The sequence below is a fragment of the Dicentrarchus labrax genome, unplaced genomic scaffold (assembly GCF_905237075.1).
Source record: "Dicentrarchus labrax unplaced genomic scaffold, dlabrax2021, whole genome shotgun sequence".
NCBI lineage: Eukaryota > Metazoa > Chordata > Actinopteri > Moronidae > Dicentrarchus > Dicentrarchus labrax.
Window position 1 is genome coordinate 33,132,536 of NW_026136720.1, and position 17,500 is coordinate 33,150,035.

The window sequence follows — 17,500 nt, forward strand, 5'->3', positions numbered from 1 at the left end:
AACAGTATTTGTACTATGAATGTATTTGTTTGTTTATCTTGGTTTCATTTTATGATTTTAAAAAACAAAAAGTGCCAAAAATGCTGAGAGGCTCTTAAAGGGACAGCGCACCCAGCGCTGCCTCCTTAAAGGGACAGCGCACACTGCTTCACATTCCTTGAACAGAGAATCAGAGTTGAGAAGGCTTCAGTTGTAATGAGGCTGAAAGAAGACCTGTTCCACTGAGACACTGAGACACAAAGGAAGCTCGCTGTACTTCAGTGTCTCTTATTGGAAAGAAACAGAACAATAAATGTTTTATTGTTGTTTGTTTTCCTGAAGTTGAGGACAAACATGTTTCATCACTTCCTGTCAATACTTTCAGTAACAACTCTTCATCAGTTGGGACAAAGTTTTTAGGAAAATATTGATGAATGTAGTTATCAGCTGATCAATAATCGATGAGAGGATTACAGATATATCATGTATTTGTACAGCAGTATGTACAGTGTGTACTGGTGGTGCGTTTAAGGACACTCGCCATCTGAAGCCGTAATGATGAGTTCAGTGACTCCAGTCTGTTGGATCTGCAGGACCTGGTTGGACTCCGGACCCGAACCTTTTATAAACCTGACTGTATTTTATAAACACAAACTGAAACAGGTTGGACCTTTGACCTCTGACCTCTGCAGGTCATTCTTGTACATATGTTTCTATTCAGCAGACAAATCGATCAATAATCAGTCAATAAAAAGACTTGGAGAGCACATGTGTCATTGTGATGTTCAGCCACCAGGAGGCGCTCAGCAGTTTGATTATTGTCAATACTGATCACAGATATTGATCCATTCTCTGTATTTTTATGAACAATGAGACTTTCTGACAGATTTCTTATCCTGATATTCTAAAACAGTTTGTGTTCAGATCAATAAGTTATTTGAACTCCTTAACTGTTCACATTGAAAATAACTAACTCAGTATTGTAAGTTAAAGAACTTCATTGGTTCATTTTTTCAGTCAGTATCACTGAATATTATAGCAGATTAAAATAATATATAAAGAAATACCCTGAGGGACCCCTGAGGGACCCCTGGTTGAGAACCAGTGTTCCAGTTGATGTGTTTACACTGTAAATAAAAGATCAATCAACAATTGTGACATATCCAAATAACGACTGTGATAGTAAAGTTCCTCTTTATAATGTCTCACAGGATCTTTTCTATCACACCCTTAGCAACGGGCTTCATAAACATTCATTTCTATGAAGTTTTTAATAAGAAAGCTCACTCTCCCAGCTCACTGTGACCTGCAGGTGGATCACAGACTTCCTGTCTGACAGGAAGCAGCAGGTGAAGCTGGGGAAAAGTGTCTCTGACTCCCAGACCATCAGAACCAGATCCCCCCAAGGCTTCGTTCTTTCTCCTCTGCTCTTCTCCCTGTACACCAACGGCTGCACCTCCAGTCACCAGTCCGTCAGGCTCCTGAAGTTTGCAGATGACACCTCCCTCATTGGGCTCCTCTCCGGTGGAGATGAGTCCGCCTACAGATGGGAGATTGACCATCTGGTGACCTGGTGCAGCCATATGGAAGACTGAAAGTGCCACAATTAAATAAATAAATACACCATTAAATAATTACTTAAATGTGTCATTAATTAATTAAAATTGGAATTAAATACATAAATGTGATATTAAATGTGTCATTAATTAATTCAAATACCGATTCATTTAATGTAAAATACATATATAATTATTTCACTATTTACATTTACATTTCATGGTCCTGTGTTGCAGTGCTTCATGAATTACTTAAAACTGTCAAACTCACCCATCAAAAGTTGGTAGGCGGAACCTAACGCCTCATTGGTTACCCTGCGCATCAAGCCAGGACAAATCAATTCCAGATAATGGATCGATGCAGAGCTAGTGAACACATTCCAATACACTGGGTGGCGCTATTGGACTACTTCTTCTAAATCTGCAGTCACTCTGTGGTCAATATCTCGGTCAGAAAGTGCGGAAATAACTCCAAGAACTTCAATATGTGCCTCTGCTTTACTCGCTACATGCTCTGGGTCAGCAGCTCCTGCTTCCACATCCTCTGCTAAGTCTACAAAATAAAATAAAGTGTTTAACTTTGAACAATAAAGTGTAGCAGCAGCTTGAGTTTCCCTTTTTCTTTGTTAACTGTTTCATATCTTGATTCACAGTCTCAACAAATTTTATAAATGAATATCAACACATCTTTACAATTGAACAGTTTCTCTTTCTTTCCCTTTTATATCTTTCTACACACTTTCTGTTGTTCAGTGAGAGAATTGAGCTCTAACCTCTCTCCCTCGTTGGGCAGTGAATGAATGGGTCAGGATCAGTGTTGGTCATCTTACTTTAAAAAAGTAATTAGTTATAGTTACAAATTACTTTTCCCAAAAATTAACTGAGTTAGTAACTCAGTTACCACATTGTAAAAGTAATTAGTTACTCAGCAAAGTAACTGTGACGTTATTTTTTATGGTCTATAATTACGTTCTGTAACATCTTCTATAACGTTAAAGATGTTTATAATCACTGAATAAAGAATACAAACACTATATACAGTATTCTACAACATTTGGTATTTATTTGAACTCAATAGATTGCAGCCGGCCATATGCATAGAAATAAAAATATATACAAAATAAATATTGAAAATAAAATTCACACGTTACATAAACATTCTTGCCTTTAACTTCAGTAAGCGAGTAGTAGTGTCGGTACTTCCAGTTTGATATCGCTAGCTTTGAATTTCCCTGGCTCGTCGCCATTGTCTCTGTCCTGTGTTTATAGTAGTAGTGAGAGCGTGCAGTGAGACAGCGTGCAGTGAGACAGCGTGAGCAGGGCATCCGCCCACCCAGCCAATCATCATCACCACCCTGCCCTCTGCTGGCAGCTGATGTGTGGCTGTCAGAAAGCCTGACACCGCTGCGCTTCATTCAACCACATTGTAGTAACGCAAGTAACACGCCACTTTACATTCTCAGTAACGGTAACGGCGTTACAACGATGGGAAAAGTACTTAATTAGATTACTCCGTTACTGAAAAAATAACGCTGTTAGTAACGCCGTTATACTTAAACGCCGTTACTCCCAACACTGGTCAGGATACTGGTTGACTGATCATATTGGGATCGGAGCCTGCTTATTTTCTGTGACCTTGTTCAGACTTGAGTGGGTATGTTTAATGAAAACTTTGTGTTTTGTCTCATAGTGGCGTTTCACACTGGCACTTTTAATCAGCGCCGCGGTCTCTGAACATGAGACACACTGGTTATGTGCTCCCAGTGGGAAGAATGAATGTGAATGAATCTGTCCATTAAAAGCTCGATTTTCTATCCACTTTTCTCTTCTTAGAGAGCACCATAAATCTTCTGTTGTCTCTCGCTCACTCATCTCTCCGTTTCCTCTCCATGTATCTGTGACTTCTCTTTCTGTCTGTCTCTCCTCTCTCATTGCTCTCATCTCTGTATTCAGTCGCGCTGTTTAAACAGATTTGATTGGCTGAGCAGCATCACGTGGGATGGCTTAACTAGCATGCGATTGGTCTGTGAGCTTCCTGATCCAATAAACAAATATAGTAAAGACCAAAAAAGCTGTGCTGGTTAAAATAGAAGCTCCCCATCAAAATTTAGAATCCTCAATAATGAATTGATTATAGGTCTGGGTCCGCATAGGATGGTGTCTGGGTCCAGACTCGCCTGTTAGACACCTCTGCCCTAGAAAGTTCATGAAGATCTTCCAGGCACTCTACTTCAGACCAAAGCAATGGATCTGGCTAGATTCGCGTTGGCCCCCCCCCACTGAGTTTGATGGGTGAGTTTGACAGTTTTAAGTAATTCATGCATTCATCGTCTCACAGGTTCTTATCGATCCTGGTGGAGCCTCCTGCCATGGTCCTGCTGGATTGCCATTGCCAATACTGTTGTTGCTGTGCACCTGTCTGTCTGTCTGTCTGTCTGTCTGTCTGTCTCTCTCTCTCTCTCTCTCTCTCTCTCTCTCTCTCTCTCTCTCTCTCTCTCCCTCACCCAACCAAACGAGACAAGACACCACCCACCTAGAGCCGGAGGATCTGTCCTAGGTTTCTGCCTTTTAACAGGCAGTGTTTCCCTTGCCCTTGTCTCCAAGGTCTTGCTCATGGTGGTACTGTTGGGTCTCTGTAATTAATGTTAAAGAGTTCGGTCTAGACCTGCTCTATTTGAAAAGTGTCCTGAGATAACTTCTGTTATGAATTGGTGCTATACAAATAAAACTGAATTGACTTGAATTGAATGAAGCACTGCAACACAGGACCATGAAATGTAAATGTAAACAGTGAAATAATTATATATGTATTTTACATTACATGAATCTGTATTTGAATGAATTAATGACACATTTAAGTCATTATTTAATGGTGTATTTATTTATTTAATTGTGGCACTTTCAGTCCTCCATACAGCCACAACAACCTGGAGCTAAACGCTCTAAAAACAGTGGAGATGGTTGTGGACTTTGGTTGGGACCCGCCCCCATCATCCTGTGTGACTCCCCAGTGGACTCTGTGGACTCTGTGGACTCTGTGGAGTCCTTCCTCTTCCTGCGTACCATCATCACCCAGGACCTCAAGTGGCTGAACATCAGCTCCCTCTCTGAGACAGCAGAGGATGAACTTCCTGCTGCAGCTGAGGAAGTTCAACCTACCAAAGACGATGATGGTGCACTTCTACACCTCCATCATGGAGTCCATCCTCACCTCTTCCATCACCACATGGTACGCTGCCACTGCCGAGGACAAAGACAGACTGCAGCTGTCATTCTGTCTGCTGAGAGAGGGATCATCCCTCCAGCAGCTGTAGGACCCTGAGGCTGACCCCCCCCCACTGTCACTGACTGTCATCAATCAATGAATCTGATTAATGATAATGAGTCAATAATTGATACTGCACACTTCAGGTATTAAATAGTAAAATATAAACACTTTTAGAAAACAAGTTATCTTTTGTGTGTTTATGCTGTGGATCTACTTCCTGGATGTGACGTCGTATGCCGCGTCGCATTCCAGGCTACGTCAACGGCGCGACACGTGCGGCGCTCTTTCTCTCCCGTGTGTAGCCGTTAGCAGTTAGCAGCTAGCCGAGCGGAGCAACGCGGAACTTTTAACCGTTTTTTGGTGAGTTTGACCGGATAGAAGCTGTGAGGACGATGGCAGCGGCCGGAGCACAGGGCAGGAAGAGGCTCCTGAGGGAGGAGGACATGACCAAGGTGGAGTTTGAGACCAGCGAGGAGGTGGACGTCACCCCCACCTTCGACACCATGGGGCTCCGGGAGGACCTGCTCCGCGGCATCTACGCTTACGGTAGGCCGGGGATCCGCGGGGCCTCCGGGGGGTTAGCTCCCGATGCTAAAGCTAACTGTGAATCACCGCGACGTGGTGAAATAAAAGAGGATCAACTATATGTTTCTATATTCTATAAACTCTATATTTCTATACCAACTATTTGTTTCTATTATATTTGTGTTAAAATGTGTTTGTTGTGTTTTTAAATGCTGAAGTTAGTATTAGCGTTAGCCACTCATGCTAACCGTCCATTAGCCGAATGCTGCGCAGTTTACCGCCGAACGGGGGGGGGTCACAACTCTCGCGAGACAAATTGATTTTAAGTTTATTAACTTTAATTTTATTTGATAAACATTAAATGCAGATTTAACAACCAGCCTGTAAACGGCTGTGTGTGTGTGTGTGTGTGTGTGTGTGTGTGTGAGTGTGTGTGTGTGTGTGTGTGTGTGTGAGTGTGAGTGTGAGTGTGTGTGAGTGTGTGTGAGTGTGTGTGTGTGAGTGTGTGTGAGTGTGTGTGTGAGTGTGTGTGTGAGTGTGAGTGTGTGTGTGAGTGAGTGAGTGTGAGTGTGTGTGTGTGTGTGTGAGTGAGTGTGTGTGTGTGAGTGTGTGTGTGTGTGTGAGTGTGTGTGTGTGTGTCCTCTCTCTCTCAACCCGACAGTCCACACAGCTCACTGGACCGGGTGGGACCGGGTGGGACGGGTGGAGACCGGGTGTCAATCGCTAACTTAAAGACCGTTAATGTAAACAAATGGAGATGTTTGTCAGGTTTTCCCACCGAGCAGAATCTCTAGAGTCGAGTCCCAATAGTGACTTTACAGTGGACCCGACTCTGATTTAACCGGTCCATTAACGGTAAATGGACCGGTTAATGATTAACCGGTCCTAGAACAGGGCCTGGAGCCGGTCCAGTAACAGTCCCCGTTGTGTTTCAGGGTTTGAGAAGCCGTCGGCCATCCAGCAGAGAGCCATCAAACAGATCATCAAAGGCAGAGACGTCATCGCCCAGTAAGAACCAGTCCCAGTACTGAGGATTGATCCGCATCGTTCAGAACCACAATGTTCTCTTAACCACTGCTCTCGCTCTCTGCAGGTCTCAGTCTGGAACGGGAAAGACGGCGACCTTCTGTGTGTCGGTGCTGCAGTGTCTGGACATCCAGGTCAGTGACCATCGGACTGTGAGCGGGTGTTTACAGTGGGGACGGGCGGTACCACGCTGTTAGGATTCGATACCGATACCGGTACCGATCAGTCGACATTTTAGTACACTTAGGCAAATCACATGACAAACACTGTCTATCTATCCCAAATGTATTATGTGCAATACATAACAAAACAAAGTAAAATACATTTTGAAGGAAATCAATTAAATATGAACAAAAACATGCACATTTGCACTTTCCTCACTAATTTCTAAAAAAGAAATCTTGGTATATTATTTACTCACTTTGACTATGAATGCAACAATTATTCAGAAATTGGCATATTGACCCAACAATTGAAATCCCAGGTGTGTAACAATCAGTCAGATGTAATGTGGTTGCTAACTAAAGAAACACCATAACAGTGTTCTGGTTTGTAAACCCGTATGTTAAAGTAAACCCGTATGTACGTTAAAGTAAACCCGTATGTACGTTAAAGTAAACCCGTATGTACGTTAAAGTAAACCCGTATGTTAAAGTAAACCCGTATGTACGTTAAAGTAAACCCGTATGTTAAAGTAAACCCGTATGTATGTTAAAGTAAACCCGTATGTTAAAGTAAACCCGTATGTTAAAGTAAACCCGTATGTTAAAGTAAACCCGTATGTTAAAGTAAACCTGTATGTTAAAGTAAACCCGTATGTACGTTAAAGTAAACCCGTATGTTAAAGTAAACCCGTATGTTAAAGTAAACCCGTATGTTAAAGTAAACCCGTATGTACGTTAAAGTAAACCCGTATGTACGTTAAAGTAAACCCGTATGTACGTTAAAGTAAACCCGTATGTTAAAGTAAACCCGTATGTTAAAGTAAACCCGTATGTTAAAGTAAACCCGTATGTTAAAGTAAACCTGTATGTTAAAGTAAACCCGTATGTACGTTAAAGTAAACCCGTATGTTAAAGTAAACCCGTATGTATGTTAAAGTAAACCCGTATGTACGTTAAAGTAAACCCGTATGTACGTTAAAGTAAACCCGTATGTTAAAGTAAACCCGTATGTTAAAGTAAACCTGTTACACTGTAGCTGTAGTAACAGAGAGCAGAAACAAGAGATGGTGCAGGAGACGTCCTCTGCAGCTCACTGTGGCTCTACAGATGTTTGAATAAAGTTCTGGTGTTGCTGCTGTGTGCAACTTGTTTATCACACACTGCACTGTAACTTTATTGACTGGTAAAAACACCACCAGCCGACGCTGCTCTCCCGTATTCCTGCTGGCTGACGGCTGTGTCACACGTTGGACGCTCGTATAGTTTCCATGTCACGTGACTCGGCACATAGTAATGGAAGAGCTATCCAAACAGCTGGAAGTGGGCATGCACCCATTGATTGGTTAGTTGATATTGATGTTTGTTTAAGGAAATCGATGCCAACGGTGAGTGTGTATATATATATATATATATATCTATCGATACCACAGGATCGATACGCCCATCCTTAGTTTACAGTTCTTCACCACAACAACAACAACAACAATATTAACAATAATAATAATAATTCAGTGAGGCTGCTGACATTGTCAGGTGGCGGTTAGATGATGGTTAGAGCGGGAACCCTGATGCTGCTGTGATGTGGGGGTTAGGGTTAGGTTGTGCGTGCGGCTGTGGTTCAGAGGCAGAGCGGGTCGCCCACTAATCCGAAGGATGTTGGTTCGATCCCCGGCTCCTCCTGCCATGTGTCGAAGTATCCTTGCTGCCGATGCTGTGTATCGGTGTGTGAATGAGTTCACACCCATCAGGTTCAGGTCCATTTACCGTGTGTTTCCTGTCTGCAGGTGAGGGAGACCCAGGCTCTGATCCTCGCTCCGACCAGAGAGCTCGCCGGACAGATTCAGAAGGTAAGCCCTGCCCACGCTGTGACTCCCAGCCTATCCTCTGCGAGCTGCGTTCTGATTGGCTCTCTGTGCTCAGGTGCTGCTGGCTCTGGGAGACTACATGAACGTCCAGTGTCACGCCTGCATCGGGGGGACCAACGTGGGAGAGGACATCAGGAAGCTGGACTACGGGCAGCACGTGGTGGCGGGGACGCCCGGGCGCGTGTTTGGTGAGTTTGTCAGCGCTGATGTCACTGCTGATGTCATCAGGCAGCCAATAGGAGGCTAAGCTGTGGTTGTGTTTGCAGATATGATCCGGCGCAGGAGTCTGAGGACCCGGGCCATCAAGATGCTGGTTCTGGACGAGGCTGACGAGATGCTAAACAAAGGTCAGACTGAGCATGTGCGAGCTGTGATGTCACTGTCCAGCGACAGTATTTTAGCTCAGGATGCTCAATAATTATTAGCTAACAACAACAACAACAACAATCACCACAATCACCACAACAACACCACAACAACCACACCACAATCACCACAACAACCACAACAACCACAACCACCACAACAACCACAATCACCACAACCACCACAATCACCACAACCACCACAACAACAATCACAACCACCACAATCACCACAACCACCACAACAACAATCACAACCACAACAACAACCACCACAACCACAACCACCACAACCACCACAATCACACAACAATCACAACACCACAACAACAACCACCACAACCACAATCACCACAACCATCACAATCACAACAACCACCACAACTACCACAACCACCACAATCACCACAATCACCACAACCACCACAACAACCACAACAACCACAACCACCACAATCACCACAACAACCACAACCACCACACACCACAATCACCACAACCACCACAATCACCACAACAACCACAACCACCACAACCACCACAACCACCACAACAACCACAACCACCACAACCACCACAATCACCACAACAACCACAACAACCACAACCACCACAACCACAACAACCACCACAATCACCACAATCACCACAACAACCACAACCACCACAATCACCACAACCACCACAACCACCACAACCACCACAATCACCACAACAACCACCACAACCACCACAATCACCACAACAACCACAACCACCACAACAACCACAACCACCACAACAACCACCACCACAACAACCACCACAATCACCACAACAACCATAACAACCACCACCACAACCACCACCACAACCACCACCACCAACCATAACAACCACCACCACAACAACCACCACAACCACCACAACCACAACAACCACAACCACCACAACCACAACAACCACAACCACCACAACCACCACAATCACAACCACCACAATCACCACAATCACCACAATCACCACAACAACCACCACAACCACCACAACAACCACAACAACCACAACAACCACAACCACCACCACCACAACCACCACCACAACCACCACACACAACAACCACCACAACCACCACAACCACCACAACCACCACAATCACCACAACAACCACCACAATCACCACAACAACAACCACAACCACCACAATCACCACAACCACCACAATCACAACAACCACCACAACCACCACAACCACCACAACCACCACAATCACCACAATCACCACAACCACCACAACAACCACAACAACCACAACCACCACAATCACCACAACAACCACAACAACCACAACCACCACAACCACCACAATCACCACAACCACCACAATCACCACAACAACCACAACCACCACAACCACCACAACCACCACAACAACCACAACCACCACAACCACCACAATCACCACAACAACCACAACAACCACAACAACCACAACCACCACAACCACAACAACCACCACAATCACCACAATCACCACAACAACCACAACCACCACACACCACAACCACCACAACCACCACCACCACAACCACCACAACAACCACCACAACCACCACAACCACCACAACAACCACAACCACCACAACAACCACAACCACCACAATCACCACAACAACCACCACAATCACCACAACAACCATAACAACCACCACAACCACCACCACAAACCACACAACCACCACAACCACCACCACAACCACCACCACAACCACCACAACCACAACCACCACAACCACCACAACAACACACAATCACCACAACCACCACAATCACAACCACCCAATCACCCAATCACCACAACAACCACCACCACCACAACAACCACAACAACCACAACAACCACAACAACCACCACCACAACCACAACCACAGCAGCAGCAGTCTGTCTGTGTCCATTAACGCCACTGACAGAATATAGAAGGGTAGTACAGACATGTGGTCAGTGATTTCCTGTCCTCACTGTGTTCAGGTTTTAAGGAGCAGATCTACGACGTGTACCGGTACCTGCCCCCGGCCACACAGGTGGTCCTGATCAGCGCCACGCTGCCTCACGAGATCCTGGAGATGACCAACAAGTTCATGACCGACCCGATCCGCATCCTGGTGAAACGGTGAGTCCAGAACCAGACGGGAGGAGGTCCAGAGAGAAAGCAGACCAGGATCCAGACTGATCTCTCTCTCTCTCTCTCTCTCTCTCTCTCTCTCTCTCTCTCTCTCCCTCCCCCCCCCCCCCCCCCCCCCCCCCCCCCCCCCCTCCCCTCTCTCCCCCCCTCCCTCCCTCTTCCCCCCTCCCCCCCGCAGTGATGAGCTGACCCTGGAGGGGATCAAACAGTTCTTTGTGGCAGTGGAGAGGGAGGAGTGGAAGTTCGACACTCTGTGTGATCTGTACGACACTCTGACCATCACGCAGGCCGTCATCTTCTGCAACACCAAGAGGAAGGTCAGAATCAGAACCGGTCCATTATAGATTATAGATCACAGTAGCCTTAGCTTAGCTGCACGGCTAACAGCAGTTAGCGGTTAGCTACTGATCAATCTGTCCATTTCTAATGTAGCTCTACAGTTAATGCTAACTAGCTAATGTAGCTCTACAGTTAATGCTAACTAGCTAATGTAGCTCTACAGTTAATGCTAACTGGCTAATGTAGCTCTACAGTTAATGCTAACTAGCTAATGTAGCTCTACAGTTAATGCTAACTGGCTAATGTAGCTCTACAGTTAATGCTAACTAGCTAATGTAGCTCTACAGTGAGGTCATAGATTAACGACCCTCAGAGTCGCTCCGGCGGCGTCGGAAGAGAGGAAGCGTTTGATTGGACGCAGCGTTAGTAAACGCCCCCGAGTGCAAGATGAGTCATCAAATACTTTTATTGATTATCAGGAACAACACCTGAACCAGGACTTCCTGTCTGGAGGAGCTAGCTACCTTTATTGTTACCTTGGTAGAAAGCAGCAAAGCATTGTGGGAGACTGACTGTGTGTGTGTGTGTGTGTGTGTGTGTGTGTGTGTGTGTGTGTGTGTGTGTGTGTGTGTGTTTCAGGTGGACTGGCTGACGGAGAAGATGAGGGAGGCTAACTTCACAGTGTCTTCGATGCACGGAGACATGCCTCAGAAAGAGAGAGAGTCCATCATGAAGGAGTTCAGATCAGGAGCCAGGTAAACCCAGAACCAGAGCCAGAGCCAGAGCCAGAACCAGAACCAGAGCCAGAGCCAGAACCAGAACCAGAAATGTGTTCATTGTAGTTGTGACGCGAACTAACTGTGTGTGTGTGTGTGTGTGTGTGTGTGTGTTTCAGTCGAGTATTGATCTCTACCGACGTTTGGGCTCGAGGGTTAGACGTCCCTCAAGTTTCTCTGATCATCAACTATGACCTGCCCAACAACAGAGAGCTCTACATCCACAGGTACGTATCCCTCCACACAAAGTAGGCCCAACAACAGAGAGCCATTTACAGCTCATATTGATCCTGATCAGCCTGATCACCAATCAATACTCCCATTATTAAAGCATTAATCAACCTGATCAGCCTTCAGCAGTTAGCTAGTGTCTCTGTAGTGGAGACTAAACGTTAACAATGATCCATATCAGCAGTTTGAATCCAACTAAAAGCTCCCTGCACCAAACTCCCTTTAAGAAATATCACATTTTAACAATTCCTAACGTGTTCGTAACAACACGTAACTCTAGAAACACGAGCTAAAGGCCGTCATATGTCCACAGTCTGACTGTCAATACAGGATCAATATCATCCATAAAGATACAGTGTATACTGATCAATATCATCCATAAAGATACAGTGTATACTGATCAATATCATCAATAAAGATACAGTGTATTCTGATCAATATCATCCATAAAGATACAGTGTATACTGATCAATAATCAATAAAGATACAGTGTATAGTACACTGATCAATAATCATAAAGAACAGTGTATACTGATCAATAATCAATAAAGATACAGTGTATCACTGCTGTCTGTATAATATGACTGTTGACCTCTGACCTCTTCCAGGATTGGTCGGTCTGGTCGTTATGGTCGTAAGGGCGTGGCCATCAACTTTGTGAAGAACGATGACATCAGGATCCTGAGAGACATCGAGCAGTACTACTCCACCCAGATCGACGAGATGCCCATGAACGGTACGAGCTTCACCTTTCAGTAAACACCTGAATAATGGAGTGTAGTTAATATAAAGGAATATATGTTTATTGATCGTCTGGTTTCACTGTTTATGAAGCATAAAATATCAATGATCACTTTTTACTCAACCGACCTCATGATCAATAAACTAAATTATGGATTATCACACTGTCAAATATTAGCTCAAAATAAATTTTCCCTAAAATAATTCAAAAACCCTAAATAACAATCCCTATCTGTCTGTCTGTCTGTCATACTGTCTGTCATACTGTCTGTCTGTCTGTCATACTGTCTGTCTGTCTGTCTGTCATACTGTCTGTCTGTCTGTCATACTGTCTGTCTGTCTGTCTGTCTTACTAATGGAACAGCTGTTATTTTGGTGAAATTAGATTTAAAAAGTCGTCATTATTCTATTATTAATTATTATATCATATTATTATATCCATTATTATATTTTTATTATATTATTTATTACTCTCACCCCAACTGGTCGAGACAGACGACCACCCACCTAGAGCCGGAGGATCTGTCCTAGGTTTCTGCCTTTTAACAGGCAGTGTTTCCTTGCCCTTGTCTCCAAGGTCTTGCTCATGGTGGTACTGTTGGGTCTCTGTAATTAATGTTATAAAGAGTTCGGTCTAGACCTGCTCTATTTGAAAAGTGTCCTGAGATAACTTCTGTCATGAATTGGTGCTATACAAATAAAACTGAATTGAATTATTATATTATTTATTATATAATATTAAAGACTGTAAATGTCTCCATTAGCTCAGTGATGTTGTTAATGATATAAATATTTAAATATATAATAAATATATAAATGTGTTTTGTCTCCGCAGTGGCCGATCTGATCTGATGTAACCTGGATGATGTCACAGCGGAGCCCTGCCCCCTTTTACTTCCTGTTATTTCCTGCCTTTTTTGTTTTTTAAGTTTTAGAGTGAAACGAGTGCAAGACTCCGTTTGTTTTTGTAAATAAAGTTGTTTTGGTTCCAACTGCTTCCTTCACCCTGACATCATTCATTCATTCATTCAGCCTCATTAGACTTTATATCAGGTCTAATTACAGAACAAATACATTCACACATTTATAGTCAGTGAAAACAGCTCAGAGTCACATGGTGTCTCTCTCCCTCTACCTGTCTCTCTCCCTCTGCCTGTCTCTCTCCCTCTGCCTGTCTCTCTCCCTCTGCCTGTCTCTCTCCCTCTGCCTGTCTCTCTCCCTCTGCCTGTGTTGTATCGCAGCCTCTCTGTGGTTTGTTTCCATAGCCGGTCTGCTCCGACTGAAACTGCTGTTTTTATCATCTACGTCGGTGAATTAAGGATTTATTTCCACCAAACCAGAGTTGGTGATTGTTGGAAACACTAACAGAGACGCTTTAATGAGTTTTATTTTAATGGCATCAAAAAACAAACAGTTATCTCTTGAAAGAGCGTCAGGTGGAGAATTCACTGGACTGATGAAGTCTCTAAATCCAGAACTGAGTTTAAACTCTGGGTTCAGCCTGTTGGGAGGAAGTGATGTCACTCAGACGCAAACTGAGTAAGTAAGGAAGTCTGTACGTCAGCAGTTTGTCCAACTTCCTGTTTGCAGCAGAGGATGCTGGGAGGTGAAGTCATCAGAAGCCGGGGTCCCACGAAGTGACCTGCGGCACGTTCACCTTCTCAAAGCAGACGACGACGTCACCGGGCATGAAGTCGAGGCCGCCATCAGCCGACAGGCCGCAGTCCATCCCCACCTTCACCGTCTGCACTTCGTCTTTGTGATGCTTTAACGCCGCCAGAGAACCTGCGGGGAACGCCACGGGTTAGCTCAGTTCGCCTGTGAGGGCTAACAGACTGCTGACGGGGTCCAGGTCTACACTCACCCTCCCAGACGGTGTCCTGGCCTCGGATCACTCTGAACTTCCGCTGGCGGTCCAGCTGACCTTTCTGAACCCGACAGCCGGCGACGGGAACTTTCTTCTTCCCCACCGAGACCTCAAATATGGCGAGAACCGTAGCTTCACCTGGGCGACCAGAGAGAGAGTGCACTTCCTGTCAGGAACCAGCTCACAACGTGGTTTACAGAGTCAGTTCAGCCACAAAATGAAAAACCGGTTCCATCAAACGCTTCCTCACCAATGATGTTCTCCGAGACGAGCAGCGGCAGTTTGGCGCTGAGCTCCTCCTTCAGCTCGTCGACCAGTTTGTAGATGATGTTATGAAGTCGGAGCGGGACGCAGCGCTTCGCCGCCAGCTGCTGGACGGACTTACTGGCCCCGACGTTGAACCCGTAAATGGAACCTGGAGGAGGAGGAAGAAGAGTTCAGGCTGTTCCAGAGTAAACAAAATGTTTTTATTGATTCAGTTATTGAATTAAATAATAAAAGTCGTGCAGTTATCGGCGTTACTTCCTGGACTGAAGTCGATAAAAGTTCGACAGGAAACGAGTTGGTGACTTGTAATGATCCATAAATGGAGGCGGAGCTGAATGAAGCCTGGTTACTGGCGCCCGGCGCGAGTCTCTCGTGGTCGTTACCTGAGAATGTTTCCGCCATGTTGACGTCTTTCTCTGAAATGTCTCCGATGCTGACGTGAACCACCTCGAGGTCACACTGCTGCTGAGCGTCGTAACTGTCCAGGATGTTCAGGATGGCCTCCAGTGAGCCGTTCACGTCACCTGCAGGTCAAAGGTCAGTCAGTTACACCTGAGGGGGTCAGTTAGCATCGTTAGCATTGTTAGCTGCGTACCTTTGATGATGAGTGGCAGAATCAGATTGTCTCTCTGCGTCCTCTCGCTCGGCCTCATGGAGAACTTGTACTTGTTAGCTTGGTACACAGCTGCCCTCCTCTTCCTCCAGCTCAGGTGACCTAGCTCCTCCCTCTCCTTCCTGTACTCCTGCAGGTGTTCCTTCTGTTTGAGCTCGATGGCGCTCTGCTCTTCCTGCAGCCGCTGCTGCTCCTCCTCATAGATCCTCCAGCTCACCACCTCCTTCGCCTGTTGCTGCTCCACAACCAGATACTACTGTTCAATAGAAATACTACAATTTTTTTTGTTTTGTTTTTAATTCTATTCTTAAGGTTAGGGTTTTTAATTTCAGTTTAATGTATGTTTTGTATTTTGTATGCTACTGGATACTTGAATTTCCCTCGGGATAAATAAAGTATCTATCTAATACACAGTGTTGGTTCTGACCTCTGACTCCACCTCCAGTAGAACCTCTCCAGCTGACGGCTGCTCCTTCCAACCGACCACCTCCACCGCCCTGCCCGGCCCCGCCTCCTTCAGCGCCTGCCCATTCTCATCAAACAGCAAACGCACTTTAGCCCAAGTGTTCCCCACCACCAGCAAGCTGCCTCGCTTCAGCGTCCCCCGCTGGACGATCACCGTGGTTACTGGACTGAGGGACAGAACATAGAACCAGAGTTACGTACCACTCTGGAGGTCGTATAGAACCAGAGTTACGTACCACTCTGGAGGTCGTATAGAACCATAGAACCAGAGTTACGTACCACTCTGGAGGTCGTATAGAACCATAGAACCAGAGTTACGTACCACTCTGGAGGTCGTATAGAACCATAGAACCAGAGTTACGTACCACTCTGGAGGTCGTATAGAACCATAGAATCAGAGTTACGTACCACTCTGGAGGTCGTATAGAACCATAGAACCAGAGTTACGTACCACTCTGGAGGTCGTATAGAACCATAGAACCAGAGTTACGTACCACTCTGGAGGTCGTACAGAACCATAGAACCAGAGTTACGTACCACTCTGGAGGTCGTACAGAACCATAGAACCAGAGTTACGTACCACTCTGGAGGTCGTACAGAACCATAGAACCAGAGTTACGTACCACTCTGGAGGTCGTATAGAACCATAGAACCAGAGTTACGTACCACTCTGGAGGTCGTATAGAACCATAGAACCAGAGTTACGTACCACTCTGGAGGTCGTATAGAACCATAGAACCAGAGTTACGTACCGTCTCTAGAGGTCCTATAGAACCATAGAACCAGAGTTACGTACTGTCTCTGGAGGTCCTATAGAACCATAGAACCAGAGTTACGTACCACTCTGGAGGTCGTATAGAACCATAGAACCAGAGTTACGCACCGTCCCTGGTGGTCGTATAGAACCAGAGTAGAACCGTGATGATGACTCACCCTTTGCCTTTGTCGTTGCGACTCTCGATGACGAGTCCCTCCACGAGTCCACTGGGGTCCGCCTTCAGCTCCTGAACCTCTGCCAACGCCACCGTGGCCTCGGCCAGAGCCAGCAGGTTGTCACCCTGACGACAACAACAACAACAACAACGCCATCAACCACACTGAGCCTTCAGGCAGCGCCGCAGTCAGCTGACTTTAAACTTTAGTGACAGTTCACCTTGAGAGCAGAGATGTGGATCGCCTGAACATCTCCTCCGAACTCCTCGCAGACCACATCATGAGCCAGCAGCTCCTGTTTGACCCTCTGAGGGTCGGCCTGATGCTTATCGCACTTATTGACCGCCACGATCATCGGCACTGGAACGCAAACAAACAAACAAACAAACAAAAAAAAAACAAAAGAGTCAGTAGAAGC

The 17,500-nt window shown here is 45.4% G+C and overlaps 3 protein-coding genes and 1 long non-coding RNA gene across 6 annotated transcripts in view; 3 read left to right on the top strand and 1 right to left on the bottom strand.

The window, feature by feature from the left end:
• LOC127353440 (serum response factor) overlaps nt 1-746 on the top strand; it is a 7,274-nt gene extending 6,528 nt beyond the window's left edge. For both annotated transcript variants that reach the window (XM_051382689.1, XM_051382687.1), the window contains one exon: nt 1-746. This exon is cut by the window's left edge and continues 167 nt beyond it. The gene's annotated coding sequence lies outside the window, so the exon portion shown is untranslated.
• A 4,303-nt stretch (nt 747-5,049) lies between these two features.
• eif4a3 (eukaryotic translation initiation factor 4A3) lies at nt 5,050-13,929 on the top strand. Its single transcript, XM_051382712.1, has 12 exons — nt 5,050-5,349; nt 6,264-6,336; nt 6,422-6,488; nt 8,303-8,365; nt 8,439-8,571; nt 8,650-8,730; nt 10,757-10,898; nt 11,089-11,227; nt 11,829-11,944; nt 12,085-12,192; nt 12,805-12,932; nt 13,773-13,929. The coding sequence occupies exons 1-12, from the start codon at nt 5,196-5,198 to the stop codon at nt 13,787-13,789; spliced, it is 1,221 nt and encodes a 406-aa protein (XP_051238672.1). The 5' UTR covers nt 5,050-5,195; the 3' UTR covers nt 13,790-13,929.
• A 382-nt stretch (nt 13,930-14,311) lies between these two features.
• The window catches only part of mtif2 (mitochondrial translational initiation factor 2), an 8,171-nt gene continuing 4,982 nt past the window's right edge, over nt 14,312-17,500 (bottom strand). The window contains exons 6-13 of one of the 2 annotated variants that reach the window (XM_051382674.1): nt 17,303-17,442; nt 17,083-17,207; nt 16,112-16,316; nt 15,667-15,919; nt 15,455-15,595; nt 15,055-15,219; nt 14,802-14,942; nt 14,312-14,722 (exon numbers count right to left, since the gene is read on the bottom strand). In XM_051382674.1, coding sequence (XP_051238634.1) covers nt 14,553-14,722; nt 14,802-14,942; nt 15,055-15,219; nt 15,455-15,595; nt 15,667-15,919; nt 16,112-16,316; nt 17,083-17,207; nt 17,303-17,442 — 1,340 coding nt within the window. In that variant the 3' untranslated portion in view covers nt 14,312-14,552. Of the gene's footprint in view, nt 14,723-14,801; nt 14,943-15,054; nt 15,220-15,454; nt 15,596-15,666; nt 15,938-16,111; nt 16,317-17,082; nt 17,208-17,302; nt 17,443-17,500 lie in introns of both variants that reach the window. The other variant, XM_051382673.1, reaches the window with a different exon arrangement.
• Nucleotides 16,441-16,848, top strand: LOC127353497 (uncharacterized). The gene is made up of 3 exons (XR_007881307.1): nt 16,441-16,524; nt 16,568-16,653; nt 16,783-16,848. It is a non-coding gene; the product is annotated as an uncharacterized LOC127353497 (long non-coding RNA).

Coding starts and splice junctions, on each gene's coding strand:
- eif4a3 (XM_051382712.1), top strand. CDS start 5,196: ATGGCAGCGGCCGGAGCACAGGGCAGGAAGAGGCTCCTGAGGGAGGAG. Junction 8,731..10,756: donor TGACGAGATGCTAAACAAAG/GTCAGACTGAGC, acceptor CACTGTGTTCAG/GTTTTAAGGAGCAGATCTAC. Junction 12,193..12,804: donor AGAGAGCTCTACATCCACAG/GTACGTATCCCT, acceptor GACCTCTTCCAG/GATTGGTCGGTCTGGTCGTT.